Raw genomic sequence first — 27,609 nt, forward strand, 5'->3', positions numbered from 1 at the left:
AAACACCTCTACTCCGTACCGTGTTGCACTTTGCAGACCGGGTGTGGCTGATACTTTCTGCGCCACCTCCAAGAGTGGCGGAGGTGGCTGGTGCAATATGGGGGAATGAGTCAAAAAGAAGAAAAAGAAGTTAAAATTGGATCTTCGCAGGACATACTCAACTTAGAATAAAAGCACCAGCAGCAACCATCATTATGCCGTACCAGCTCGTCATCTTTGACTTTGACGGCACCCTGTTCGACACCTACGATGCCATCGAGCACTCCATCCAGTTGACCTTCCAACGCCTCCTGCCCTCCCATCCTCCGCCTTCGTCCAGCGACATTCGCCCGCTCGTCTCCACCGGCGCGCCTCCCGGGGACACCTTTCGCAGTCTACACCCCGATCCCACCACCTTCGACGAGTCTCTCTGGATCCCCACCTACCGCGAGCTGTATGCTATCCATGGCCAATCCCGTACGAGTCCCTATCCCGCCGCTCGCGGCGTCCTACAAGCCTTGCACGACCGGAATCAACCCATGGCCATCATCAGCAACAAAGCTGCGGTCGCAGTGAAGGCGGCCCTGGAGAAGACCGACCTGTTGCAGTTCTTTCCAGATTCCCTCATCCTGGGTCATGGTGTGGCCGGCGTCCAGCGAAAGCCGGATCCGTCCAGCTTCACAGACGTGCTCTGGCCGAACTGGAAGGCTCTCGGGGCGCCCGATGCTGTGGAGGCGGAGCGCGTGCTGATGGTCGGAGACACATTGACGGACATCCTATACGCAAGAAACATTGGGGCACAGGTGTGCTGGTGTCGGTACGGTCAGGGCGACGTTGAGGAGTGCCAACGGCTACAACCGGATCACACTGCGGAGACATTAGAAGATGTGCTTAAGATCGTGGAGGGCAGATCGTGATTGGCGAGAAACCCTCTGGCATCTCGCTCATGACAAGGCACGATGGTGTAGGCAGCTCTTCGTTTTTCACGCGATGCGCATAGACTTAGATCCACATAGACCTATTGCTCGTCTCAGTTCCCCGATACTGGGGATCAAGGCACCCCACATCTCCCCCTTTCACCAGCCTACTGGTCTGCAATCTCCGGGAGAGTAGCAATCCCGGGGATGCCTCTAACCTAACTAAATGGAGTGTGTGTAACTGCGTCGTTGAATAGGTCCCCGGTTCGTGTAGGTGCCAGTCTAGTAAATGAGAGTAGTCTCTCCTTGCTGGCAGATAGGAGGCACCGGCCTGGTGTGAGTCCCAACTTTCCCCTGTCCTTGCCAGCGGGCCTTGTCATTTCGCTCTTCAAGCGTGGTCCGGTCGATACTGAATCCATCCAGATCCTTCGTCGCCGTGTCAACTACGCACATGCAATATGACGTCACATCCCTGGTTGGCCGGTGCGGGGAGATTCCACGCGTCTCAGGAACCATCTGAACCGTTGTTGTCAGTGCATCCTCACCCCAGGTTCTTGTTGGCTTCCTGTATACTTCCTGACTGCTCCACCATTGGCGCAACGACAGTATGGCCTTTGCGCGTCGGCTCGCCATCCTCCCCGGTGGCCTAGGTAGGCATTGCCTCAACCCTCGTTACATTCTCGTGCTGGGTATTGACTGCCTGTCCCCGATAAGGCGGCCTGGGCTCGAGTATCGGCAAGAAGCTCCGCCAACAAGGTGCTCGGCTAGCTATTCTGTATGCCCCCTTCGAGGCTGCCCGACGCGATGAGCTGCTAGAGGCTGGCTACGGCGAGCTACCCGCGGGCGAGGAAATCCGAACGTATGAATGCGACATCACAAACCCCGAGGCTGTCCAGTCCGTCTTCACCACCCTGAAGGAGGACGTTCTCAACCCATCATCGACGACGACGCAGTCTGCCCGTGCCTTCCCCAGTATCCTAGTCAATACGGCCGGCTATGTATCGCTCAGTGATCTAGAGCTCACCCCGCCGGAAGAAACGCTGAAGCATCTGCATACCAATGTCCTGGGCCCCATGCTGTGCTCGCAGGCATTCGCGCGATTGTACTTGGCCGCCGCTGAGGTGGCTCATTCGTCACCCAACCCGCCGCCTCCGGGTCGCATCGTCAACCTGGCCTCGCAAGCCGCACATGTGGCCCTCCATCGCCACGGGGCCTATTGTGCCTCCAAGGCAGCCCTGTTGGGGCTAACGCGCAGTATGGCTTCTGAATGGGGAGGCCGCGGTATCACAGCGAACAGCGTGTCGCCAACGGTGGCCTGGACCGCTCTGGGACAGAAGGCCTGGGGGCAGGATGATGTGCGGGAGGCTTTCTTGAAGACGATCCCGACAGGCAAATTTGCGCAGCCAGATGAGGTTGCGGATGCGGTTCTATTTCTTTGTCAGGTACGCAGCTGACCCACTGACTGAGGAGTGTTTCCGATTGATTCTTATTCGTAAAACAGGACTCAAGTGGGATGATCAATGGAGCGGACATTCGCGTAGACGGTGGCTTTACTATCAGGTAAACTGGACCGAGATTTGACCTTGACCAGTTGGAGGTCCATTCTATGATAGATGTCTGATGCTACATCGAGCACAAGGAATGCCAATCCGGATAGAGTGGCATTAATGAGAACATGCTTGAAGACAGTTCTTGGCAAGCCGACCCTGGTATGACAGCTCTAGTATGTATAAAGCATGCTTCCTATGTCTTGTGAGAAGTAGAATGATCATGGTGTAAATTCAAGAAGCGCTTGGAAATCAATTTTCCCCAATATCCGGCTACAGCCTAGAAAAATTGGTACAAGATGGCATCATACTTAGATCCTGTCTGTCTATAATGCCTATGCCTAATTTGAGTTTCAAACACCCAGGGATTTCAGGGTGAACACTCCTTACCGTCACACAAATTGTAACATTCATAGCGCAGTCGATGCGCCACAAGTCTGCCCAGAAAAAGTTGTCTGTCCATTGTGCCGAACGGACCAACCACGTCAATAGCATCTGGGCTTTTGGACATTGGTGGAGGTAATTTCTCCCACATTTGCTACGGGAGTTGCTCTTCGCTGGTGATACCACCAGTCTGTGGACAAGCCATTGAGGTTGTGATGCTTCCCGTCAACGAGGTCGGAATGAGCGTGGTAGTGACCCATGGAACGGCGAGAGCAGGTAATTTCTATTCCTGAGACTTCCTACCGCTGACTGGTTAGAGATAAGATTTACGGCTGAGACCTTGGATCGTATCAGTTGGCCCGTTCGGCCGGCTGGTCCAGTTTCTGCCCTGGAGTCAGCCACCGGACAGTGCCCGAAGTGACACTATTCGGGTTCGCTACACGAGCTCGAGGAACCAAGCAGCAGCGCTCTACACTGTCGCTGCATTCAAGCCACTTTTCCAACCCATGCGACTTATCTGAACAATTTCTGGGCCGCATGCAATGATCATAGTAACAACTCTTTCACCCTCAGCAGTCATAGGAACCCGCGCGTGTCCTGAACTGGTGGACGGGTTGACAGAATTTTCACCGCAAAGTTTCCCGCTCCGATCTTAATTCCCATACCTTTGGAACGGTACTACAAGCTGGGCCGTTCCAGAGTGGGCTTATTAACACGAGTGTGTCAATACGCCGCTTTCCTTGGCCATGAAAATTACCCGCGCAGCTACACCCTTACTCCTTGTAATATTCAGCTGCGCAAGGGAAAGACTCAGTAGAGGGCGACATTCCAATCAGCAGATCAACTGTAGAAAAGGCTACCTTTTAAGTAGAACACATCCCGAGAACGACATCGACAATAAGGCAGTTACACCAGAGTCTCACTCTCCCTTGGCTTATTTGATTGCCGCGATCGGCCCTGGAGCCACGGGCGCCTCAAACATGGAAGCATGGATGGAACCTCGTGGGAAGGGCTTCCAGCAATCGTATGCACGCGCGAAATAACCCCTTTGAGAATTAGGTGGGCCCAACTGGGCTTCAAGGCTGCTTCGGGGAATCGGAGGTTTTATTGTCACGAGCGGCATAGGAGCTCGTAAAGCAGTACTTACAAGACACAGCTCCCGGTTGTTGCCTACGTCCCCTTAACACGCAATGGAAGCTCCCATCTCCCGTTGAGAGGCTATACAATCGGCCGGCGTGCTATTCGCTGTCCTCTTGTTAGCTCTAGCAAGTGTCAGCAGAAGCTGTAACAGCTAAAAGGAGCCAGGCACCTGGGAGGTGCCTTCTGCTACGCCATCAGCCTAACAGATCACACCCGGTACTTCTCTGAAAAAGCAACTCTTTTGTCTTTTCAGAACATGGTGTCGAGCGCCAACACCTGGGTGTGGTTAGCGGTGGTGCTGCTAGTCAGTAAGTGATCGTCGGGGAAGACGGCGTGACAGGATGCTGATCAGTGCTGATCGCCTATCGTGACAGCCCTACTGCGCTATGTCTCCCGAACGTTGCAGATGGGAGTGCCCCGCCATCTTCAACTCGAGGATTTGTTGATGTGCTTTACTGTTGTACGCTTGACCTTTAAGTTGTCATCCAAATAACGGCCCCATGACTCACAGCCATAACAGGTCTTCTACATCTTGCTGACCGTGTTCTTGATTGAAGTGCAAAAGCATGGCACCAACGAGATCCCCAGAGAACAATTCGGTGACATCGAGCCCTCCTCCATTCCAGACCGTATCACAGGTAGCAAGCTGGTCATTGTGGTGGAGCAGATGTGGCTAGCCACCATTTGGGGTTGCAAGGCTTGCCTGCTACTGCTGTATTCAACTATGACGTGGGTTTGCCTTGCGTGAAATCTGTGACACAGCATCTGATTGTTTTCTAGCTCCGGACTCTCGCAGCATCGGATCGTGAAGATTATCGGTGCCTTCTGTGCCCTTAGCTTCGTCATTGTGGAGATCTTATTCTTTGCCGCCTGGTGTCGTCCCTTTTCCGCATACTGGTCCGTGCCGCCGAAGAACCTCCAGTGTTCCGTCTATCGCAATCACTTGATTTTGGTACTCACACTGAACATCTTAACTGACCTGATGATCATGGCCATTCCGCTACCCCTGCTGATAAAGGCGAAACTTACTTTGGTCAAGAAGGTCACGCTTTGTGCAGTCTTCTCGCTGGGGGCTTTTGTGATTCTGTGCTCAATTCTGTCCAAGTACTACTCCTTGTCTAATCCATATGGCGACCAATGGGTGGACTGGTACGTCCGCGAGGCTGCCACAGCAGTGATCGTGGCCAACATTCCTCAAACCTGGACTCTGTTTCGCCGACTGTTTAATTGGCGGGCGTTCCTGGCCCATTCGTCATACGACCGTAGCCATGGAAAATACACCAGTCGCTTGGACAGCTCGACCATCCATTTATCCCGCTTCCGCGCCGGCGATAAGTCCCAGGGCCGGTCTACGATCGACCCAACCGAATCCGGCGAGTACATTACTCGAGAGCAGCCGTTGGAGATTTGGGAGCATCGCCAGTTCCACGTCACAAATGAGCCCGAAGAGTTGCGGAAGAGCAGCAGCCTGAGCCAAAGCAGTAGTGGTAGCGTGGAATTCGACACGACCGGATACCAGACGCAGCAGTCGCGGACAATCGTGACAGCAACTGAATGATTCAGCTGTGATCCTCGGTCAACCGGTATGTAGGAGATATTTGTTGTATCATATCTAGTGTCAGAATGAATCCAAGATGCCCTCTGCCGAGTCTACTCTCCAGCTTCTCAACGGAGCGATGCTAAGCCAGAATAGGAATAGAAGTAATGACAACAGCTTCCAACCAATGATCAGTATTATATTATATCCACTTACCAGCACTAACTGCATCCAGCTTAGTGCCAGATTGAGCTGCAGGGACTAGGGACCGTTTGCCAAATCGGGAAATCGTGTATAGCCTCCAGGATTCTGGCGGCAAATATCACCATGCTGGAGGGCAGAAAAATCTCTCACTTCTACATTGTTCCCTTCTCGTGAATATCCGCTGGCAAGACATAAAAGGCACCTTGATCCCTCAAATTTCTGGTTCCCATTATCCCCAACATCATCACTCATCCACAATGCCCCAGTCCGATTCCTCTCTTAGTCTTCAAGGCAAAGTAGCTCTTGTTACTGGATCAGGCAAAACGAGAGGCATCGGCGCGGCCATTGCCACTCTTCTAGCTCATCATGGTGCAGCGGTCATTCTCAACTATGTCTCGCTGTCCACGGCTCCTTCCGCTGCCACCGTGGTGGAGAGCATCACCGCCGCGGGCGGACAGGCCCTAGCTGTCCAGGCTGACATCTCCCGGCCTGACGGAGCGCAGAAAGTTGTTCAAGAGGCTATTGATGCTTTTGGAAGGCTTGATATCCTAGGTTTGTCCACGAACATCTCCACTTCCCTGGCTCTGACGCTTGCTAACTTGGACCAGTCAACAACGCCGCTACTGGCACCCCGGGCCCGGTACTCAGCGCTGCCCCCGAAGCTCTAGCTACCACCTTCGCCGTCAACGTCTTTGGTCCAATCTACGTCATGCAGGAAGCAGTGAAACACATGCCGCCACGAAGTCGGGTCATCAACATCGGTTCGGTGGCGTCCAAGTTGGGTATCTCGGGATCGTCAGTCTATAGTGCTTCAAAGGCGGCGATGGATGCGCTGACGTTTTCCCTTGCGATGGAGGTAAGCTGAAGACGTGGTTGAGATCTCACATAAGGAGTGTACTAATTGGTGCATAGCTTGGTCGCAATCATGGCGGCATCACCATCAACACAGTTTCTCCAGGTCCGGTAGATACAGATGGTCTGCCGCCGCAGGTGGCAGAAAGGATTAACAAGACATTGGTTCCCATGAGCCGAGTCGAGGAGCGATTGGGAACCGTGCAGGATATTGCGGATGCAGTACTGTTGTTGTGCTCGGAAAAGAGTCGCTGGATCTCCGGACAGGTCATTTCCGTCAGTGGTGGAATTGTAGGTGGCTAAAGTGCGATGGTTATGGTTATGAACCTGAGGTCTCTAGCGTTGGGAGGAAAGGTAGATAGCCATCCAGAATGTCAGTGGACAGGATACTTTGAACCAGATCCAGGCCCTCCTTGCTCCCCATGCCTAATAGGTTCAGAACAGCACTGATATCGTCACGGTACATCGATGACTGGATAGAATGACAGAGTCGAGACGTTGTTACGAGAACCCAGAGATGCAGTTTCAGACATGAGTCGTCGTAGTTGGCCTTCTCCATCTGTGAAATGAGCGTTGACAGCTTGCATCGCAGATATTCGCATTCGTGGGCGGTAAAGAGGAAGACTGCTTGCTTCAATGTGCCAAGGAATAGTAATAGCACCAGCCGGAGTGCTTCGCGTAGCTGTAGAACTGGTATGTCTGTTGTGCTAGGATTTATCTCGGTCGGCCTCGACATGGAAAGTAGGAAATGTGTGGCTGGCCCAAACAGTTCTATTACAGTGAGGTTATCCTCGTTTAGCCATGTTGCCTCGGAACGACAAAGGGACCCGTCGGTGTATTGAACAAGGAAGTTCGCATAATTGAAAGCAGTCGCGATATCTTTGAAACAATTATATCTTGCAACAATGTTCCCCAGTAGGTTTCTCAGAGTGGGAGAGAGGATGTTGGGGACTTGGGATGCGAATCCCGGCGGAGTTGGCAACCGTGGGCGGGAGTCTTCCATCACGCTACCCGCAACGTCAAGCCTGATGCCGAACAGTTAGCTCATACATCGATAGGATATCGACGGGATTGAAAAGATTACCAAATAGCGAAGCGCGTGATACTGTCATCTAGGCCCCGGTATCCACCCCTCAAGTGGATGATACGTCCCAGGCCACTAATATGAATTTTCCAGCGATCTAGCGTACCCACATAGAGCTATCTGCTGAATTAACATTTATCGATATATAAAATGCGGCGATTGACAAACATCGTGACAGGTCAGACCTAATATGGCCGTGATAACCCCTTGGCTGAGACTCTCATGGGTATCTGCCAGCCGGTGCGTGACCAGCCGGATGCACTGGCCGTAGTAGTTCAGACACTCTGTACTAGTCTCGTACCTGTACATCTGGGCCCGCAGGCGCTGATCAAGAAACATGGCAGCATTGGCCAAGGCCACAAGGACGGCAGTGGTGTCAGTTAATGCCAAGGAGAACCATACCGTCCGAAAGGGACGAAAAACGTAGTCGCGGTCCGTAGTCACTACGCGGGTCAGATAGGTAAGCTCGAGGAGACGCTGGTATTTTGAGGGGCATACTGAAATGCATGAGCTGTAGCGCGCGGTCGCTCATAGGGCCAGGATAAAACGTCGTATTGCATGGGTCAATCGACACTGGGATGTGCTCTGTGACGGGATCTGAAGGGGCTCTTAGGGTGACGGACCAAGTTGGTTGCCCCGGGCGAGTGCGGCGACGCGATCTCCCAATGTCGCGCATGACACGGCGCCGGATGGTGCGCTGTGTTGACGCAGACTTGAATTCGTCCGGACGCGAGACATTTACGAAGACGAAATCGTCCTCTGCTGGAGGAGATAGTTTCATGGGTGGGGGGTGGACCAGATTTATTAGGATAGCAAGCCAGAAGAGTTCAAGCAGTGAAAGTAGCGGGAATCCAAAAGGGGGTCTAAGATAACTGTCATGTTATGCAGGTCAGTTAGTAATCAGGCTGCATAACTAACCAGTGCATCAGCTGAAGGATCGAAGGATCAAAACTCGATCGAGCCCAGCAGTCCCGGGAATAGCGAGTATTCCCCAGACAAAGCTGGCAAGGAGTGATCCGTATCATTATCAAAGCCTGGCCACAGGTTCGTTGCGTCAAAGCTGACCGAAGGCAAGTCCGCTCGGTGTGCTCGGGTTCCCAAGCATAGAGGGCAATCTTGGGCGCTGTGCACATCATTAGACGACCAGTCACCCATATTGACTGTCCCACCTGCAGCCCACGGATACTCCTCAGTGGCCATCTCATGAAGCATGCGCATGATTTCTTTGTTGATGACGATGGCCGTCACTCGGGGCAAATATTCCTGGATGGTCTTTGCCGAGGACGTCGAAATACGCCTTGCTTCTCCATCATGAGACCAATAGACCGGAATGGAGTCCGCCAGGAGATCGAAAATGTCCCTCAAAGGTTCAGCTTCAGTCCACCGTTCGGACAGTACTGCCAGAATCACTGAGCATGTTCGAATGGCTGGGCCAATCTTTGGTGACTGAGTCTCGATGGATTGTTGTGATGGAGGCACCACCCACAGACAGTATAACAGTGTGATGCCTATCCCAAACTGGCTAAGGAGCTACAAGAGTTTTAGTTGCTATCCGGGGAGACGTTGATGGGGACAGCTACTCACCCCCGGCCATAGTTGAGCCGTTTGGCGGCTCTTGAGGTACTTCCAGAACGTCAATGCGATGTCGGTACAGGCTCGAATACAATGCTCCATGACCAAGTCACTCATATTCGCTTTTGTCGGTCGATAAAGGAGGAGCACTGTATAGTTGTACAGCATGCCCACCCATCCTTCGCTGGTATAGCCCTTAGAGAGCGGGTCGCTATGGGGCTCCAGCTGCGCTTTCCACTCATCCAGCACCTCGAGCATATGAAGACGCCACTGATGAGATTCAGCAAGTCGCTGGTCATAGTCTGCTCGCATCATAATGCTCAGGATGCGAGACTGGATTCTCCGACCGCGGATTAGATGAAGAGCAGACGAGACTTGTGTCCTGCGCGGGGTGGATGCATCCGGCTCCAGCCGATCAGCCCGGACTTGCCATTCTTTGATCTCGTGGTCGTTCATGTTTGCAAAAGGCTGTATTATTCAAGTCAGAGCCGCCATTTTGTTATGCTACGAGCGACATCTCACCTCAACCTGAATGTCTTCATCTACGAGAGTGCACGGGACATGATAAACCCAACTGACCAAGCGATCAATTGCGTAAGCAGACCAGAACACACGGCGGCGAATCTGCCTTTCCCAGAGCAGTTCTTGTGGCCGGTGTTCTACTTCTGACAAATGCAACTGTGCCACCACGCAGCAACGCACCGCTGCAGCGATCATGGTCAAGACCGTTTGCGAAGAAGGCGAGTGTAGTGCATGCAGTGTGCACAGTAGGTAGGCCTGTGCATGCAATACCGGGTCAAGACAAGCGAACACAGCATCCAGAGATGATGTAGCGGATGAATACAGAGCCTGTGATCTTCAGCGGGGGCACATTGCGACTTCACGGTCCTCCTACCTGAGAAACTTTCATATCCCGGGGTGATACTCGAGGTGCAATCAGAAGGCTGACCGCAAGTGCCTGTCGCTAGCTGTCAGTATGCGCTGCAGGCGAATCGCGAATAACCCACCATCTTGATGAAGAATGCCTTCCATTGCTCTTGCGGCGGCAGGGGCACACCTAAGTTCCTAGATTCTTTCCACGATTCATACCAGGCAATGAAGGTTCCTTCGTGGAGGAAGGGATAACGCGGGTTCACCCGCTGAAGAAATGTCTGGATCAACTCATCCTGGGTCTGTGAAGGGATTTCCATCTCATAGTTGGTCCCGGGAAGGAACCCTGGATAGGGAGAGCCTTGGACAACGGGGGGGAGGATAGTAACGGAAGGGGTACTTCCAGCTTGCGTGCTTTCAGCATCTCCCGGAATATGGGATGAGAGGCGAAATGCCGGAGAAGTTGCATCTTCTGCGGTCAGGGCTCGAGTCATTCGTGTTCGTGGCGGTTCAGGTGACTCTGTCGGTTGCATGTCTGCCTTACTTAGGCCTGAGGTGGTGCCCAGACCAAGAGCATGATGAGCGGTACCGCGCTGTTGAGACTCAAGCTCGATTATCCGTTCCTCCAGAACACGAGCATACCTATTGTGATCAGAATCATGCTTCCTGGCCATCAGCCTGAATGGAGATCAGCTTACTCTGGATTGACGCGACTCTTCCTAGCTGGCCGTTGACTGGGGACACAGGCTGATTCATGTCAGTCAGAACAGAATATCAACGAGAGCAGCACGATCAAGGCAGCCTTACCTGCTTCTGCCTGCACACAATTGGTGCATGGTCGAGGCTGGCTGCACTATATAGCGACCCTTGCATTAGCGGATGTGATTCAATTGGTACTAATGGGGGACTTGCTTTCTGTTTGCGAATACGACAGCGTCGGCAGGCCAAACGAGGTGAAGGCGCCGGACTAGGGGTCATCCTAAGGTGCTGAAGAAGGTGTCTACTCGTGTCTCCAAGAGCTTCTACATATCAGCAGCCCTGATTCAAGGGTGTATGGCAGGTAAATTTGATGAGGCTGATTGCTACCAATCAATCAAAACCACGAAATCAGGCAAATTTCCCGGAACTGGTTAGCTACAGCTGATGTAATGGCTGACTAAGTCTCCTGTCTGAGGCGATGGAGCCGGGTTGCCTATTTGGGACATTACACGGATTAGTGAATCGAAACGTTCAAAGGAGAATAGGCTGCAATCAATCCAAAGGTGTGTGCTACTTGATGATAGTGAGCCTAACAGTATATCGCAATGGCATTGGCTCTCGCTCTTCGCCTGCTCCGCTCCAGATGCGTCCACCCTTCAACTGAACAATATCTTCTACAACTTATTACATTTCTGCGGTAAGGTATATACATCAAGCTCGCAAGGGTCACCGACAGCTTATACTGGAGGTGGGTTCAGGTCCAGCCCATCTACTGTCAGCTTGAAGGAATCATTGCGTGAATAACTGCCGGCTACGTCCAGATCCAACCGGCCGCGCTCACAATCCTCCACATCGATCTCTGTAATTGACAGCGCGGCTGCCATGGCTGGATCATTGGGATCGTTGGCGTCCGTCACATCATCCGTACTGACTTCCCAGATGGGCTCACTCAGGACTTCCCCTAGGGGTCCGACAATGCAGGAGCCGCCCCTACATATATATTCATCGCCATTGTGTTTGTCCTGGGAGTTGGCTGTGATCCATCCGGGCAGTTCCCGGCGTCGCACACATTGGTTGGCAGATAGAACGAACGTACGACCTTCTCCAGCCACTGTGCGCATCAACGGCAGCCACGTGTCGCGGGCATCGGCTGTAGGGGCCAGATAAAGGTTGACATTCTGGGAGTACAGGCTCTGTCGAAGCATCGGCATGTAATTCTCCCAGCAGATCGCTGCTCCGATGGTCAGCCGAACCCCATTAAGTTCGGTGGTGACAGCCTTGAGGGTAGAAGGCGATCCTTGAGCCCAGATCAGACGCTCTGAGGCTGTCTATCAGTCTCAGATTAGCATGATCAATACGTTCTTTTAGAAACAAGTTGCCTTCACTCACTGGCATTACTTTCCGACGCTTGCCCAAGGCGCCATCGCGCGGGTCGACATAGATGGCAGAACAATACAGGCTACCCCCGGCGCGCTCGATGACGCCACACACAATGAACACGCCCGTTTCGCGGGAGATCTTCTCCAGTGCCTCTCGGGTACCATCCCCGCGATACTCTTTGCCTCGTGGAAGGGGCAATCTCCGGTTCACCCAGTCGTCTCCAGCTCCGGTTGGGGTGTCGCCCAAGTCAACCGCGGCATGGAAGTATTCGAGGAATTGGTCGCGACCATGAGCGCCACGGGTACCAACCGCTGTGCCAAAGTCGCAGGTCCGGGGATAGCCTCCCAAGTACGCCTCCGGGAAAAGAATCAAGTGCACCCCGCGGGCTGCAGCATGGCGAGTCACTCGCTCCAGGGCCGCCAAGGTGGCTGCGAGAGTGCACTGGGTGCTGGCTTGCGCCACCGCGACCGTGAGCTTCTGCGGCATGTCGAATGTCGGGCTTTATGCAAGAAAAACCAAAGATCAGGGGACTTTGAGTCGTGATCAGAAAGAAGGAGAGCTGCAGATGGTATTTGCAGAAAGTCTAAATGCCCTCTCGTGCGGGGAAGACAGCAAGAATTAATAATGTACTCCGTCGGATATTGCGGGCCGGTCGGACCTTCAATCGGCGAATGCCTTCCGAACCCAGACCCAACGGATGCAGCTCAGAGTCCGGAGATAATAACCACCGGATATCATTACTTCCAGAGCTATAATGTCACTCCCCTTCAGATTGATTACAGCAGGACTTCCTGCCACAGCACCGCATCTCTTCAGCGGTATTCCTTCCCCTAAGCAACCTCGGTCACTCGATATTGACCAGTAAAGATGCTAGACCCAGTCACCCGGCTGATACTCTCCACATTCGAATCCCCCGTCAGTGTCCAAGTACTACTGCGATCCAGATACACAAATGCAGACCCTGTCGTGTTCGCCTGGTTCAGCGCGCCTGTCCAACTTGACCCGATCAGGTACAGATTGATGGCGCTGATGTCATCCACGTAGATGTCGCCGGTGACATCAATCCCCGAGAGATATATGTTGGCAGTGCCGCCGTTCTCTCCCGATATACCCCAATCACTGTCAGCAGTGATATTGGCTAGAATCCCGGATCTGATGGAGATGGCGATATCGGTCAGGTACACGTGGGCCTCGATGTTCGCCACAAAGAGCAAGGCATAGGTGCCGTTGGTCTCGGATACGGTGCCACCGTTCACATAGGCATAGGCGGTTTCCGTTGTGCTGCTCGATACCGTACTCACAATTTGAAACACACCATTGTTCTGCGTTCCGGAGGAAACATCACAGTCGGTCAAGGTAAACGAGTTTGCACCATCAATGCAAGCTACAGGGGCAATGGCTGATGTGCCAGTAAGGGAACGAACTGTAATATTTCCCGTGGAGTATACCAATGCTGAGAGGGCACCGTAGGTGTACGCAGCCGAATTTTCTACCATGATGAGGCCGCCGCCTTGGTCAGTGGCGATTGCACTGCCATGGCCATCATAAGTATAAATCTCAAGGTTCTCGCCGTAGATGGCTCCACCAGCGGTGTAGATGCCATGTGAATCATCTCCTGCTGCGTGAATATACACATTGGAGAGGTAGGCAGTGGTGCCGTCTTCATAGGTGTGTAGTCCATTAGCACTCAAGCCGTTAGTAGTGATGTTGCTGTCGGTGATATATACCGTGCCATTCGTCTCCAGACCGACTGCGGCATTCAGATCCGTGAAGGAGCTGTCATCACTGCTGGTCGTGTTGCCGGTCTTGATCAGTGTTACATCAGACAAAATAGCAACTCCTGTCTCTTTGACAATTATGACCGCTTCATCGGTTCCGGTGGCGGTCAGAGTCGATTCAGCAAACGTCTTGGTGCTTTCACTGACATAGTACGCAGCGGTGGTAGGCAGAGAACTGGTAGATGAGGTAGCCGCTGCTTTCAAGGCTGCCAGCAGATGAAGGGTTCCTACTATGAGGATACCCCACGGCTGAGGAGGCATGATAAGGGTAAAAGAAGGCAGGATGCAGATTCTGGTCTTGTGGATTCGAATGACTAACTGTTCCACAGACTGCCAGTCATGTTCTTGAGACCTGCGATGGCGGCTTATATGGGCATTCTGCGTGCAATATTCCCATTGTTTGGCAAATGCAATATCAAGTCGGGACGTGGTCCATTCATGTGCTTCGGGATTCTCCCCCAGGTAATTAGGAATCACTTGCACCATCCACGTGTGATGCATCAAATGAAAGACCCTGTGGAAGTGCCCACTTTGAAAATGTGGGGGAATAATGTGGAGAAGTGGATGTGGTTAATACACTTTCCTGCTTGCTTAACGTTTGCCCAAGGACCCCAGCTCTTGCTCACATGGCTCCCTAACTTGCAGTACATCCTGCTAAGCTATCGGTATCTGGGGTAGAAATCCCTGCAAATGGTTCTACTTGACCAATATATCCATCGGCCCCACGGCAGCTTTTTGCGAATGAAATTCGGAGTGTTCCTTCCCCCCTGCAAGAGATTTAATGAAGACGTCTTTACACGTCCCCAAAACGGGAGACTTTCTGTTTTATGCTTGTCATATAAGCTTTGAGTGGGCATAGCTCATGTGCAAGTTTAGGTCATATTGATTTTCCACTATCCTTATTGTCCTGATCAATGTCGGCTGTCGAGCAATTAAGCTTGATTAAAGTGATTGGGATGTGGAGCCGACAATGGAGACGCGGCCCTGTCTGTACCCATCCTCGAGACTCTTTTCACAAACCCGATCAATCATAACCAATCATGGTGCTTGTAATGAAGGGATGACGCGGCAGCTCTCTTTATAAGTCGTGCAAAAAGTGCTTGCAAGGCTAAGCTTTGAACATGAATTTATTGGCAGCAGCTGTCTGGGACTTCCTATAATAATCTGGGTACGCCCCCTCGTGGAATAGTCGATCCAGCGCATCACTCTCCAATCCAGCTAGTCATTTGCATTCGAAATGCTATCTCTTCTTCTCCTTGCTGCTCTCGGCACGGCCACGGTTACCCTCCACGATTCCAGCGACTTTGCTGCTCTCACCGCCGATGCAGCTGATGATGCATTGACGGCGAATTGGGACTACACCCCGACTACCTATCAAGTCAATGCTATCGTGGGGGCTTATGAATACTCTGATAAAACTGGTACTATCGAGCATGAAACGCTTGCAGTCTCTGCCAATGATACCAGTGTCCTCGTTATCACCGAAGGATCGGTCGTGAATGTCTCCTACTCCACCATTGTTAAGCACGGGTACTCCAGTGATCTCTACCAGTCCAGTTTCTTTGGCCTGAACGCAGCTGTTAATGTGGCCAACGAGTCTGTGGCAAATTTTGACCACGTTAACGTGACAGTGCACAACGGGGCAGCCAATGTCTATTCCTATGGAAATAATACTTATGTTTCCATCTCAGACTCGAGCCTGTACAGCTCCGGTCCAGTCTCGCATGGCCTGTATGCAGCAGGCTACGGTACCATTGTCGGCCGAAATCTAGAGCACTACTCCGGGGCTTATCGATCTTCGTCGTTTGCCGGGGACAGTCCCCAAGGCTACGTGTATGTGTACAACTCCGTTGCACATACGGCGGGCATTGGGAGCGCCATCATCTACGGTCAGGGCACCGTCTATGCCGAGAACATCGTGGGGTATGCCGAGCAGGCTCCCGTTGCCTTCTTAGATACCGCCCAGATTGACATCTACGATTCCGATCTTACTGCAGGCCTGCTGGCGGGAGCAGTGGTCTTTTCATCTGGGACACGGGGGTCTGGCTCGGAGATCAACTTCACCAACTCTCGCCTGACGGTTCTCCCTGAGGCGGCGGCAGCGCTTTGGTTCGGCAATGTTATCGCCAGCTCTCATTTGACAAGTACATCCATCAGCACCACGTCGGGCATCTTGGTCGTCGCCAATTACTCTCAGGTTACACAGGATTTTAGCTATTTCGCGGATTCTACAGCCGCTGCTGAAGCAACTGTCACAATATCCGAATCTGATCTGGAGGGAGACCTTGTGGCGTACAATGGCAGCAGTATCAGCTGGTCGCTGACGGAATACTCCTCGTGGACAGGTACAGCATACTCGGGCTATGGCACTTCGACCTTTGCTGTCTCACTGGATGTGACATCCACATGGACGTTGACCAAAGACACAGTGCTCAACAATTTCACTGACTCGGACCGGACGTTGAGCAATGTGTACAGTGCTGGGTACACCTTGTATTATGACTCGAGCGCAGCCACAAACCGATGGTTAAACGGGACAACCAAGCAGTTGACTGGTGGAGGCTCTGTAATGCCGGCAACAGCTGCGCAGCTGGCGGGATAATTTTACTTGAAGCGATAATTCCGAGAATCATGAAGGGCATGTTTTCTGTGGGAAGTTATTGCATGCAGTGGCCGTGATAATGTCTTGAATACCCAATCTGATATGGTTGTATAAAGCCCTCTACACCAGAGTGGGAGCTTCAGTTTAGTAGCTGATCCATTAGACCGCGAGAGGTGAAGAAATAGTATATCATATCATACTGATGAATGGCATGCTGTACGGCTAAGTAAGCAATTTGCGGGATGGATTGGGATTTGCCTCATCAATCAGCCCAGCCCCCCTTTTTCTTTTCCACCGTCATCTCATGATCGCGAACCCCACGCGACATTGATCCCAACCATGGCTTCCTCCCTCATTATCGGGCTCCCTAAAATTTATGCCAATCGGGGTTGTAAGTGTGTGCCTCCGACCAATGACTTCCTGCTTGGCACCTGGCATGTCACACACTCCAGTCTGCCGCTCTGGAAGGGCAAGTGCAATGTCAACATCACTTATCAGTTGCTTCCGCCGGATTCCTCCGGTATGGTCAGTATTGACGACCTGGTCCGATATCAGGTCATCGGGTCAGAGAAGATCAAGTCGGTTCATGGTGTGGACACCCCGACTCCGGGGAACCAAGGGGCCTGGGATTGGCGCGGCAGGGGTTGGCTGATGGTCGCGAGCTCGCACTGGGAATGCCTGGGCTTTGGCCAGACACTGGAAGAAGACAATCAATGGATGGTCACCTATTTTGCCAAAACTATCTTTACCCCAGCCGGCATTGACATCTACTCTCGCGATAAGAGAGGGCTATCCTCCACCATGATCGACGAAATTCTTCGAAGCCTCAAAAGTTTTGGTGTTGAGGAGATCACCGAGCTCGCCAGTATTATCTTCCCAATTCCGCAGATGTAGATTGGAAACCAATTGGAGGGAGGTGGGGGGCTTGTTGAACAATGTCACCCTAAAAGCGGACTTGTTTGGGCTGTCAACGCTTGTACTCCGTCCACAGTCACATCGGTGGGGTTCTGGCTTGCAAATTGCATCAACAGAACCGCGACCAGAATTGAGAGAGCGATCTTTAAGGTCAACAGTAGAGTGGATGGAGAAGTGGCCTGTTCCTTGCAGCTGGTGGGAAAGAATCGGACTCGGAAAAGATCATCGGACTCACGGGCGGGGTTTCAACCTCCACCGGAGCAAATCCCAAAAAGAATGCAGATCCTGCAGCAAAGCCAGCCAGAATCCCTGAAGATATATGAGACACGGTTGAGGTGGCACCGTCAGCAATATAATAACGGGCAGGGGATTTCTCCCCCAATCACCCGATCCACTCAATCCCCTCATCCGCATCATGTACATATTCCTAGTCACTTCCTGACCTGCTTGCCCCTGGCGGTGCGATACCTTTTCACCTTTGTATACTGCTTCTTGCCTGATATCGACTCTTAGCATCATGTTGGCGCAGGTCCTTCTTGCTTCCGTGGCAATCGCCAATGTTGCGACTGCATCGTTACAGATTGTGTGTGCCTGTCCTGCTGTAGTTAGACCTCGGAGAACTAATAGGGGCAGGTTCCGGGAGCGACATGGACTGCCGCGGGGACAAACCAGCATATTCAAGCTCATGGAGGTGGTAGGTGCTTCATAAATCCAGATGCAGACTCAAAATATTCGGTCGGACATCTCTCATTCTGTGATTTTCAGGCATTATTGAAGTGGACGGCACGTACTACTGGGCCGGAGAGAACCACCTGAACGGAAGCGCCTTCCAGTCCATCAACTGTTACTCCAGCACTGTGCGTCATCTCCGATTGGATAACTTGTAGCATGCACACGTGTCTGACGATGCTTTCTAGAACTTGGTCGAGTGGACGTTTGAGGGTGAATTGCTCTCCTTGCAGAGCAGTGGAGACCTGGGCCCCGACCGTGTCGTGGAGCGGCCCAAGATCATCTACAACGATGACACCTCCAAGTATGTGATGTGGATGCACATTGACGATAGCTCCTATGGCGAGGCGAAAACGGGGGTAGCCACCTCCTCAAGCGTCTGCGGACAGTACGATTATCTGTGAGCATTCGGCCCGTTGTCGTACCACAGGAGACAAACTCATATCGGGATTTAGTGGTTCGTTCCAGCCGCTGGGCCATCAGTCGCGCGATATCGGTCTGTACAAAGATGACAACGGAACGGCCTATTTGCTTTCTGAGGATGTAAGCCGAGCACCAGATATTCCGGTACGCAAAAATAAGCTAACCTCACAGCGTCCGAACGGTTTGCGGATTGACAGATTGACTGACGACTACCTCAACGTAACTTATACTACTCACCTGTTCCCGGAGCATTACGAGGCACCGGCCATCTATAAGCAGGATGGGGTCTATTTCATGTTCGGTTCGCAATTGACTGGTTAGATATCTCGTGATTCCCTCTCGTGATAGCCTCACTGACGATGTTTAGGATGGTGTACGTGGAATCCGGAAACAATAGGATCCTGTGTGACTACTGACATCTCATTCAGCTGCCAACGATAACAAGTACACCACTTCCACAGACCTCAATGGCACATGGAGTGATTGGAGTGACTTTGCAACGGCGGGGACGGACACCTATGACTCCCAGACCACCTTTGTGATGCAGGTTGGGAAGAGCGTGATGTGAGCATGGCTGGGGAAGTGAGTACACTCTTGTACTGACGACAGCAGGTACATGGGTGACCGCTGGGTCTCATCGAATCTGATGGCTTCGACATACATCTGGCTACCCTTGACATTGAGTGGAACCAACGCGACCTTGGTCAGATCCTCATGAGAAGCAACCTATTGATTTATTCCACTAACAGCGACCGACAGATTGATAGCTCCAACTGGATCCCCTCCACAGATGGCTCCTGGTCATCCGGGGGCGACGAAACCGATCCCGAAGCTGAAGCATCCACCAACGTCCTGTCCAACGGAGCGAAGGTTATCTCGTGCAGCGGGTGCTCGGGCGACGAGTCTGTTGGCTGGATTGGAGGGTCCGACAATGGGACTCTTGAGATGCGTAACATCTCCAGTGACGCGTCGACCACAACCACCATTCAGGTGCGGTATGAGAACGGGGATTCTACCCAGCGCTACGCCACCGTCACAGTGAACGGCAAGTCGCAGATTTTGGCATTCCTGCCGTCCGATAATGGAAACACGCCGGCCACGTCGGTGCTGAACGCCCAACTAGAGAGCGGCGATGACAATATCATCACCTTCAGCGCCTATGAGGAGGAATACGGTATGTCTCGTCGCGTAGAAGATGGGCAGAGATGCCGCTAACTAATATCTTCCGGGTAGGTCCTGATATCGATCGGTTGCTTGTGCCCGAGGAGTAAATTACTTCCGGACAGCTTGAGTGATGAGGATGGGTACGGCGGGGAGAGGGGTTTCAGATGCAGGACAGCAGACCAGCAGAACAATTTTTGAAGTACATAGAAATTGCTGCTCTATGGACCTTATAGCTCAGAATCTTTAAACCACATTCATCCCGTTGTGTAGGCGTGATGTGAATGTGTCCTTATCTCCCTCGGCCATTCTAGAGCTCTCGGGGCGCCCCGAGCGTCCGAGCGTGACGGCCCAGCCCCGAATCACTCCTCAAGTCTTGAACCATTATACCACCCAGATCTTCACTGATCATGGCAGGCTAACATACACCTCTGGCAGTGGGTCTCCAATGATATTTATCTGCTCCATACCCTGGACGGGATCTCTTCGTGTGGAGTGTTCCACCGAACAATGCCAGCGATGGGACACTATCTGCTCGGCGGCATTTAATGCTTTCGGGGCTGATGTCCTCGGCGCCGCCTCGTGTCCTGGATTCCCCAGATCTTCCCCCGCATTCCCCAGATCAAGCTTAGTCTGCTCGGGGAGTGGACATGGACTGCGATTTTATAAAGCCCTCCAGAGCACGCTGCGATGCAGCGGCTTGTTATTCAAGCAGGAGTGTCTAGCAGCATGGCCGACAAGAAGATTGCCGTCGACTGCATCGAGCATGCTGACCAGGTTCTGGTGGACGAGGCCGGTCGCATTAAGCGTCTCCCGGTACCAAGTGACGATCCCAATGACCCCTTGAACTTTGCGCTGTGGGAAAAGGCAGGCATCGTAGTGTGCTGCTGTTGGTTCTGTGAGTCTTTCTTTCTTCAATTACGAACGTCAAGCTTATTTCCCCAGCTATCATGTCACTCTCCGTCATTGGAGGTCTGGGTTCAGTCCTGGATGTATTCTTTCAAATGTATGGCGCAGAAGGTCACAGCACCAACCAGGTTGTCTGGCTCTCCACTTTCCCTTCACTGTTTGTGGGAATTGGTAAGGTATCTTTCCCAGTTCTGTTACCACCAGCAACTTACCGACGTCAGGGAACTACATAATCCTGCCGCTAGCCCTTGTTTGTGGGCGTCGACCAGTGATGCTCATTGCCAACACCGTTCTGCTGGGCTCGTTGATTGGTTGTGCCTTGTCGCAGAACTGGGCCCAGCATTTCGGGTTGCGTGTCTTATTAGGTTTCGCGACAGGAGCGACCGAATCGGTGTGGCAGTCGTACTTCTGTTTTCTTTTGTTGCTGATCTAACCTACAATAGCTTCTTCCCTTGATGTTGGCAGAGGTGACCTTTATCCACCAGCGCGGCACGATTTACGGCATCTACTGGGCAACTCAAAACATCGTGACGAGTCTTCTGACGCTAGCCAGTTCGTACGAAGTGGCAGCGCTGGGCTGGCGCTGGTTTTACTGGGTTTTTGTTATAACCGTTGCCGTTGGGCTCGTCCTAGTGGTGTTTGTCTGCTTCGAAACGCGGTTCCAGCGTCGACCGATCTTCCTGGGCAACAATGCCGTCGTCACCGACCAATATGGGGTGACCCGAGTCCTAACTGTCCCAGAAACCCAAGAATACCTGGCTAGTGAAGAGGGTCGCTTCTACGCGGACCTTGGTGGCGACACTCCTCCCAAGAAGACCTACCGCCAGATGCTTAACGCTTGGCCACGCCCCTGCCCTCATCCGATACGCAACGTTCTGCTCACCTGGTGGCAGATGCTGGAGACCTTCAGCTCGCCCGGCATTATCTATGCCACACTTCTCTCCGCTGTCATTCTAGGCGGATCCGTCGGTGTCTCTCTTACCTATGACACGGTCTTGCAGTATAATTACGGCTGGAGCGCCGCCAGCATTGGCCTCATCAACTTAGGGGGTGTATTTGGCGGGCTGGGCGGCATGCTCTACGCCGGGATCTTGGGCGACCGTGTCATTGTCTGGTTGGCCCGGCGCGCCGGAGGTGTTCATAAGCCCGAACACCATCTTCTCTTATTGATCTTCCCCGGGCTCTTGGCAGTAGCCTCGTTGATTTTGTATGGGTTCACCGCTAGTGGCAATGCCACTTGGGGTGGGCCGTTCATGGGCTGGACACTCTACCAGGTAGCCTTCGTCTCGACACTCATTCGCACGACATCGTTTGCCACCGAGGCATGGGAAAAGAATCCGGGTCCAGCGTTGGTGACGGTCGTGGGGACGAAAAATATCATTGGATTTGGAGTCAGCTATGGCTTGAATCCGATGGTGGCCAAGTATAGTTATCCGGCAGCCATGGGGATTCTGGCCGGGGTAGTAGGTGGCATTCTGCTCTTGGGGATTCCAGTCTACTTTTTCAATCCGATGGTCAGTACTCGCTTCTTCCCATTGCTCTTTCGAAAGTGCAGTCTTGCTCACTTGGATTCAGTGGAGACGGTATATCAGCCAGCAACGGACTCGAAGCCAGGGGCAGCTTGGAGGGCCGTAGTGAGGGGGACGAATGGTTTTGTACATAAGTTTCGAATCAAAGGATGTGCTTTGTTCGCTAGTAATGTTCTTATCGTTCGTATCCGCAGAATATGCAATGCCCAGGCGATACGATTCTTGATGTTCCCTCACAAACATATCATCTCGCATCTGACTACAATCCCCCATAGCTAGGCAAACCGGATGCTACGAATACAGGCCCCCTCCAATCTCGTCTCACATGGCCATCATGTTGATTACAGCGTTGGTAGTCGGGAAGTGGGGGATCTACAACAGCTCCTTCGGGGCATGACCGTGCATTTCGGAGGCACCTTCGGCTGTTCGGTGCTGTCCGAGACGCCCGGTTTGCTATCATCCGAGCACAGACACTAACCAATTTGCCTGGACTTGCAGATAGGAAAGCTATCCTCTCATAATTGTACACTTAAGAGCTCCTGTATATGTTACAATCCTTACAAATTACAATTCAATCCATCGACCCATCCACTCATGTACAATTGCCTTGGCCTCATCCACCAGTCCCAGATCTAGCAATAGTTGGGTAGTGCCGCGCACGGCGGAGTCCACAGCCGCGGCAATCCAGCCATGGGTGTACGAGGTATGCTCGCCAATAAATATCGTCTGGAACTCGGTCTGGTAGTAGGCAGGCAGGAAAATCTCTTGCTGCCCAACGAGGGGGTGTGTCCATGCGCCGTTCTGGTGTTCATCAGTTTCCCAGCAGTGAACATGGGAAACTCCTATGGAGACAATCAGCTTCAATTGGACTAAAGACATAAAATAGACCATCATACCCGTGTATTGCTCCTCTGCAATCTCTCCATGGATCTCCACCATGCTGCGCCGTGCCAGTGCCACATAGTCCTCAGGTTTCAACGCCTGTACACTCCGCGCCGGGCTTCCGACGGCATATGCCCCAAGAACCGCCGCGGGGCCGGTGCCATTCAGATTGAATGATGGATAGCATACATATTGCACCCCGGGAATGTCCACCTCGCCGCAGCCCCCGAAGATGGGCTGTTCTTGGTGCTCCCAGAAGCGGGTTTCGTACAGCAAAGCGAGCTTGCAGGAGGGTTGATAACTTGTCTCGGAGATGGCCCGGCTCAAAATCGACGAGTATCGCGGCAAATCCCACATGCGCACCTTGGTAAAGGGCGCAGCCACGACGGCATAGTCATATTCCTCGCTGCGCTCAGGGGTGATCTGCAGGGGAGAGTCGCGCCAGGTGTAGGCAATCTTGCCCGAGCTCTCATTGTACGAGAGCCCGGCCACCACCCGCCCGAGGGTGGCTTTGTCTGTGACGTGCGGTAAAAATGCTCGCGCCAGAGATTCCACCCCCTGGTCGATGGTACGCCATTCAGTAGCCGCAAAGTAGACATCATCGTAAAATCCATCCCAAAGGGGATTGTTGGACGCGCCAGCGGCGAGGTCCACGACATCCGCATCCTCCCCCAGCGCGTACCGCATATATGCGGCCTCCGACCAGTGGTAGAACCCATCTTCCAACGCCGCTTTGTGTGCGCGGTACATGTTGCGAGCAACCTCCCGGATCTTACTGATCTTGTCTGTCTGGGCGTACTCCATGTACCGAGCTTTGGCGTCCGCAACCGCACTGGCGTTGGCGGGGGGCGGCGTGTATGCCAGCGACGAGTTGGCGGCAACCTGGGCTACAGTGGGGATTCGGCCATCTGGCAGGCGAACACCGCCAGTGTCTGCTGGGACATTAGGATTATTCTGGATCCAGGGAATAAAGTTGACTCGCAGCTCTGGATTAGCATCGGCATTAAGCTCATTGAGAACATCGGCCAACTGGAGGACCAGCCGCATGTCCTGAATTTGGAGCGTCTCGTTGGTATCGGCGTAGGTGATGTTTATGGGAAAGCGCATAGGCCCCAACTCCTGGTATTGGTACTGATCGGGCCGCGAATTGTTCATATAATGGGTGCGAATGCGGCCACCCAACCGATGGGTGGACTCCACAATATGCCAATTGGTCATGCCGACAGAGTTGAGCAGCAGACTCGTCATGAGTCCGGAGATTCCACCGCCGAGGATGGCCACGGAGGAGTTCTTGGCTGCCGACACCACGGCCTTGCCGGGTTCCTTGCCTTGCATGTACGCAACGCCGTCAAACCAAGGGCCCATCATATCAGACACATTGGCGATGCTTTCCCGACGAGCCAAGCGGGTGGCAATCGGGATGGGATCAGAACGAGCGAGCAGGGTCGATCCGGAAACGGCGTGGAGGCAGTGAAGATGGGGCGCATCGGCCGGTATGATCCAAACGAAGCGCTCCGGATGAGCGTCACGCTCGATGACAATGTGGCCAATTTCATGATGTCCAAGACCGGTTTGACAGTCGCCGTAAAGCAATTTGATATGCCCTTCAAAGCTGCTGTCCACAAAGTCCAAATGGACGTTGTGCAGGGAGTCCGCGGTTACCAGGCTCGGTACCTGAAATTTGAGGACTTCTCGGTCAATCTCTCTTGGGGCATGGTGAGAGAGTGCCCCTGCTAGGCCGCTGTAGAGCAGGCCCAAAACAAGGGGTGTGTACCACTGGCTGTAGCGAGGCATGGCGCGCCTGGAGGTTGAGATGAGCACACACTGCCCCGAGGTCTTCAATCATCATGCAGAGTCTGCCCATAGATTTATACTGGCGACATTCCCGACTACAGGGTAGTGTAAGTATCACTGCCCATTGTTCCTAGTCAGTACACGGCTCATATTTCTCGTAATCCTGCATCGTGCCAACAGTGGAGGGTGTCAATAATTGAGGGCTTGCATGAGTAGAGGTTTAGCGGGTGTTGTTAACTCTCATGTGTTTCTCATACGCCGCCGTTCGAACGGATGTCTATTTCCAAGGCCTAATCGGGAAGCGCAGCGTCGATCTGGTCTCAATAATTGCTCCTCGGAAAGTTGCGCCAAAAGCCAATCATCGACAGCCACATTTTGTCTGATGCAGATGGGTCGATGAGTCTAATCTGAGCTGGAACGAATTGCCTTTGACGACACTTCCTAGGCAGTGTTTATTCTTATCTAACGAGGTTCATTGCATAGGTCAGGAATTACATATAGTAGAAACTCAATGAGGTAGCCAAGTAATGAACTTCCGTACCCGAAACAGGATACAGTCAAATCAATTGCCGTTTCTCATTGCTGATAGAGCCCTCTATGTAAGACGCTAACTGAGCAAGTGCTTCACCGTCTGAAATAAAACATGGCCCCAACGCCTTTAAATCTTGCAATCCCGCAAAACTCACATACTTTTCCAACACGAGCTACGAAGTATTTAGGTCATCGCTGCATATACCAGGTCAAGCACATACAGTACTCAAATTCGGCGAGAGACCGATTCAGCAGGGTGGAAATATCATATTTACGTATCAACTGACCAGTCTACGGATCCACGATGGCCCGAACCACATCCCGCAAGTCCCCTTCTATGCTGATGGCCAGCTGCGCAGCAGCTAACTCCCCAGGAACCTGCACAGCGTCGCCCAAGCCCGCGCGCACCAGTCGTACACGTCCATCGCCCTGCTCGACTAGCTCCTCATTATCCCACCGCAGCACCCCTGGTGTGGAGAGGCCGACTCCCAGCTCAAGAATGACTACGTTTCGTGTCAAATCCATGAGGAAGGCCTCACGGAACTGGTGCCATCGCGTTTCGCCGGGAGCGAAGGGTCGCTCGTTGAACCAGTTTCCTGCCCGAACACAAATCGACATAGCGCCACCACAGAAGGGGCATGTCGGAATCTTGTCCTGCGCAGTTACGGCCTGGGTGTGTGGATCCAGATGCGGCAGGACAGCGTCAAGGTAGGGGGCAGATGGGAAGACGGCATCCGAGCGGCAATTTTCTAGACATTGCAAGAAGGCATACTGGCCCTGGGGGGTGGAGAGTTGCGCTTCAGGCAATCCATGGGCTACAAACAGTCCATCTGCATTGGAGGTGCGTACGTGAACCCGATCGGGTGAGAAACGCGATGCCAGCCATTCTAACAGGGAGGTATAGAGGGACGAGCGGGGCCAGCGACGCACCATGGCTAAATGGGAGAAGTAGAATCCCCACCGGACGCTCTCGGATGGCCAATCGCGGTTGGTACGGCCAAAGGTGTCATAGAGCCGTCGCAGCTGGTATTGCTTGAATGACGGGAAGTGGCGATCGAACAGAGTGGTCGAGGTATAGTCGAGTCCGGTGGCTGCCGAGATGCCGGCTCCGCAGCTGATAATAATGGTATCGGCAGCAGCCAGCCAAGCTTTGGCTTGGTCAAGCGAAGATCCACGGGCCTGGGGAGGTGGCACGAGGGGGGGAGCTGGGTAGTGCAGTTCCTTGAGTGTCTGTTGGTAGATGGCCGTGTCGGTGTCGGTGAAAGTGTTGAAGATGATGTTGGTGATGGAGGTGTGCTGACGACGCCGCAGCCAGTCGAGTACCGATCTAACGGCAATAGATGCAGCCTCCTCCACGGGGAAAGCAAACAGTCCGGTCGAGATACCACAGAGAGCGATGGTCTTACCCTGAGGGTCCGATGCGGGCAGGGCTTCTGCGACGTCCAGGACGGCCTCGTAGCATTGCTGCAGCTGTTGTCGTTGGTGCGTGGTAGGCACAGGCTGTTCGGCATCCAGCTGAGGGCCCACGGTGTGAATCACATAGGGGGCGGGCAGGCAGTAGCCTTTGGTGGCACGAGCCTGGCCGACAGGCAAAATGCGCTGACCTTGAGCCATCTGTTGGAAACATTCTTCGCGCAAGCGGGGACCTGCCCAGGTGTGGATGACATTATCCAGGCATCGATGGGCCGGCTGGAAACATCCCAGCATTTGCTCATTGGCCGGATTGGTGATGGCGGTGACTCCATCCAAGGTGGTAATGTCCCCTTGCCATAGGTGGAGTGTGGCAGGGAAAGGCTCTGATGGTGTCGATGATGATGGAGTTGGAAGGGCTGGAATGGAAGCAGCGTCAATAAGAAGGCGATTGGCACGCTCTTCCAGCAGAACCTGATCGATCCCCTGGAGTAAGGAGGGTAAAAGAGGTTGTCGAGGATGTCTAACACAGAGCAGCTGTTTCATAAGACGGAACTGGGCCCATGACTCCATGGATTCGATGGAGGCGATGTCATGCTGGTGATGGTGGTGATGGTGGCAGACAGAAGATCTCTGGGGGGTGAAATAGTGTGAATCACCCAGCAAGGTCTGCAGGACTGATGGCAGTGTGCCAGCCATAACTGTAAGTAAAGTATAATAGGTTTAGTAGAAGATGCATCGCGAGAGAAGTTTCGATTGGAATTTCAGGAGGATGTCGGGG

The 27,609-nt window shown here is 53.0% G+C and overlaps 13 protein-coding genes across 13 annotated transcripts; 8 read left to right on the forward strand and 5 right to left on the reverse strand.

The window, feature by feature from the left end:
* On the forward strand, nucleotides 1-1,173 carry BO85DRAFT_454336 (HAD family hydrolase). Its single transcript, XM_025661263.1, has one exon. It carries the CDS (start codon nucleotides 195-197, stop codon nucleotides 894-896), a length of 702 nt encoding a protein of 233 aa, XP_025509902.1. The 5' UTR covers nucleotides 1-194; the 3' UTR covers nucleotides 897-1,173.
* Nucleotides 1,174-1,435: 262 nt separating this feature from the next.
* Nucleotides 1,436-2,805, forward strand: BO85DRAFT_454337 (putative short-chain dehydrogenase/reductase). Its single transcript, XM_025661264.1, has 3 exons — nucleotides 1,436-1,546; nucleotides 1,611-2,338; nucleotides 2,398-2,805. Exons 1-3 carry the CDS (start codon nucleotides 1,504-1,506, stop codon nucleotides 2,458-2,460), a joined length of 834 nt encoding a protein of 277 aa, XP_025509903.1. The 5' UTR covers nucleotides 1,436-1,503; the 3' UTR covers nucleotides 2,461-2,805.
* Nucleotides 2,806-3,886: 1,081 nt separating this feature from the next.
* On the forward strand, nucleotides 3,887-5,561 carry BO85DRAFT_508252 (UbiD family decarboxylase). The gene is made up of 4 exons (XM_025664450.1): nucleotides 3,887-4,275; nucleotides 4,342-4,427; nucleotides 4,488-4,696; nucleotides 4,748-5,561. Exons 1-4 carry the CDS (start codon nucleotides 4,224-4,226, stop codon nucleotides 5,523-5,525), a joined length of 1,125 nt encoding a protein of 374 aa, XP_025509904.1. The 5' UTR covers nucleotides 3,887-4,223; the 3' UTR covers nucleotides 5,526-5,561.
* A 404-nt stretch (nucleotides 5,562-5,965) lies between these two features.
* On the forward strand, nucleotides 5,966-6,863 carry BO85DRAFT_385038 (SDR family NAD(P)-dependent oxidoreductase; the record flags this gene model as incomplete). Its single annotated transcript, XM_025656572.1, has 3 exons — nucleotides 5,966-6,260; nucleotides 6,317-6,564; nucleotides 6,621-6,863. The coding sequence occupies 3 exons, from the start codon at nucleotides 5,966-5,968 to the stop codon at nucleotides 6,861-6,863; spliced, it is 786 nt and encodes a 261-aa protein (XP_025509905.1).
* Nucleotides 6,864-6,879: 16 nt separating this feature from the next.
* On the reverse strand, nucleotides 6,880-8,425 carry BO85DRAFT_464251 (uncharacterized protein; the record flags this gene model as incomplete). The annotated part of the gene is made up of 3 exons (XM_025661975.1): nucleotides 6,880-7,585; nucleotides 7,946-8,087; nucleotides 8,143-8,425. 3 exons carry the CDS (start codon nucleotides 8,423-8,425, stop codon nucleotides 6,880-6,882), a joined length of 1,131 nt encoding a protein of 376 aa, XP_025509906.1.
* Nucleotides 8,426-8,589: 164 nt separating this feature from the next.
* BO85DRAFT_432352 (nitrilase) lies at nucleotides 8,590-12,738 on the reverse strand (the record flags this gene model as incomplete). The annotated part of the gene is made up of 9 exons (XM_025658378.1): nucleotides 12,175-12,738; nucleotides 11,529-12,113; nucleotides 10,894-10,939; nucleotides 10,785-10,833; nucleotides 10,224-10,728; nucleotides 10,112-10,174; nucleotides 9,739-10,065; nucleotides 9,229-9,684; nucleotides 8,590-9,174 (listed from the first exon to the last, which is right to left on the reverse strand). The coding sequence occupies exons 1-9, from the start codon at nucleotides 12,649-12,651 to the stop codon at nucleotides 8,590-8,592; spliced, it is 3,093 nt and encodes a 1,030-aa protein (XP_025509907.1). The 5' UTR covers nucleotides 12,652-12,738.
* Nucleotides 12,739-12,988: 250 nt separating this feature from the next.
* BO85DRAFT_482160 (uncharacterized protein) lies at nucleotides 12,989-14,204 on the reverse strand (the record flags this gene model as incomplete). The annotated part of the gene is made up of 1 exon (XM_025663090.1): nucleotides 12,989-14,204. The coding sequence occupies one exon, from the start codon at nucleotides 14,202-14,204 to the stop codon at nucleotides 12,996-12,998; it is 1,209 nt and encodes a 402-aa protein (XP_025509908.1). The 3' UTR covers nucleotides 12,989-12,995.
* A 976-nt stretch (nucleotides 14,205-15,180) lies between these two features.
* On the forward strand, nucleotides 15,181-16,629 carry BO85DRAFT_508266 (uncharacterized protein; the record flags this gene model as incomplete). The annotated part of the gene is made up of 1 exon (XM_025664451.1): nucleotides 15,181-16,629. The coding sequence occupies one exon, from the start codon at nucleotides 15,181-15,183 to the stop codon at nucleotides 16,543-16,545; it is 1,365 nt and encodes a 454-aa protein (XP_025509909.1). The 3' UTR covers nucleotides 16,546-16,629.
* Nucleotides 16,630-16,802: 173 nt separating this feature from the next.
* BO85DRAFT_211080 (uncharacterized protein) lies at nucleotides 16,803-17,708 on the forward strand. Its single transcript, XM_025654614.1, has one exon. It carries the CDS (start codon nucleotides 16,885-16,887, stop codon nucleotides 17,437-17,439), a length of 555 nt encoding a protein of 184 aa, XP_025509910.1. The 5' UTR covers nucleotides 16,803-16,884; the 3' UTR covers nucleotides 17,440-17,708.
* Nucleotides 17,709-17,977: 269 nt separating this feature from the next.
* BO85DRAFT_493404 (glycosyl hydrolase family 43 protein) lies at nucleotides 17,978-19,883 on the forward strand (the record flags this gene model as incomplete). The annotated part of the gene is made up of 11 exons (XM_025663824.1): nucleotides 17,978-18,043; nucleotides 18,094-18,154; nucleotides 18,226-18,317; nucleotides 18,378-18,589; nucleotides 18,645-18,732; nucleotides 18,784-18,928; nucleotides 18,980-18,985; nucleotides 19,041-19,176; nucleotides 19,225-19,315; nucleotides 19,372-19,786; nucleotides 19,846-19,883. The coding sequence occupies 11 exons, from the start codon at nucleotides 17,978-17,980 to the stop codon at nucleotides 19,881-19,883; spliced, it is 1,350 nt and encodes a 449-aa protein (XP_025509911.1).
* Nucleotides 19,884-20,502: 619 nt separating this feature from the next.
* BO85DRAFT_385039 (MFS general substrate transporter) lies at nucleotides 20,503-22,317 on the forward strand (the record flags this gene model as incomplete). The annotated part of the gene is made up of 5 exons (XM_025656573.1): nucleotides 20,503-20,671; nucleotides 20,719-20,853; nucleotides 20,904-21,073; nucleotides 21,126-22,196; nucleotides 22,258-22,317. 5 exons carry the CDS (start codon nucleotides 20,503-20,505, stop codon nucleotides 22,315-22,317), a joined length of 1,605 nt encoding a protein of 534 aa, XP_025509912.1.
* A 458-nt stretch (nucleotides 22,318-22,775) lies between these two features.
* On the reverse strand, nucleotides 22,776-24,887 carry BO85DRAFT_508302 (flavin monoamine oxidase family protein; the record flags this gene model as incomplete). The annotated part of the gene is made up of 2 exons (XM_025664452.1): nucleotides 22,776-23,053; nucleotides 23,108-24,887. 2 exons carry the CDS (start codon nucleotides 24,885-24,887, stop codon nucleotides 22,776-22,778), a joined length of 2,058 nt encoding a protein of 685 aa, XP_025509913.1.
* An 822-nt stretch (nucleotides 24,888-25,709) lies between these two features.
* BO85DRAFT_432366 (ganglioside induced differentiation associated protein) lies at nucleotides 25,710-27,401 on the reverse strand (the record flags this gene model as incomplete). Its single annotated transcript, XM_025658379.1, has 1 exon — nucleotides 25,710-27,401. The coding sequence occupies one exon, from the start codon at nucleotides 27,399-27,401 to the stop codon at nucleotides 25,710-25,712; it is 1,692 nt and encodes a 563-aa protein (XP_025509914.1).
* Nucleotides 27,402-27,609: the final 208 nt, after the last annotated feature.

Source organism: Aspergillus piperis, assembly GCF_003184755.1.
Source record: "Aspergillus piperis CBS 112811 unplaced genomic scaffold BO85scaffold_36, whole genome shotgun sequence".
Taxonomy (NCBI): Eukaryota; Fungi; Ascomycota; class Eurotiomycetes; order Eurotiales; family Aspergillaceae; genus Aspergillus; species Aspergillus piperis.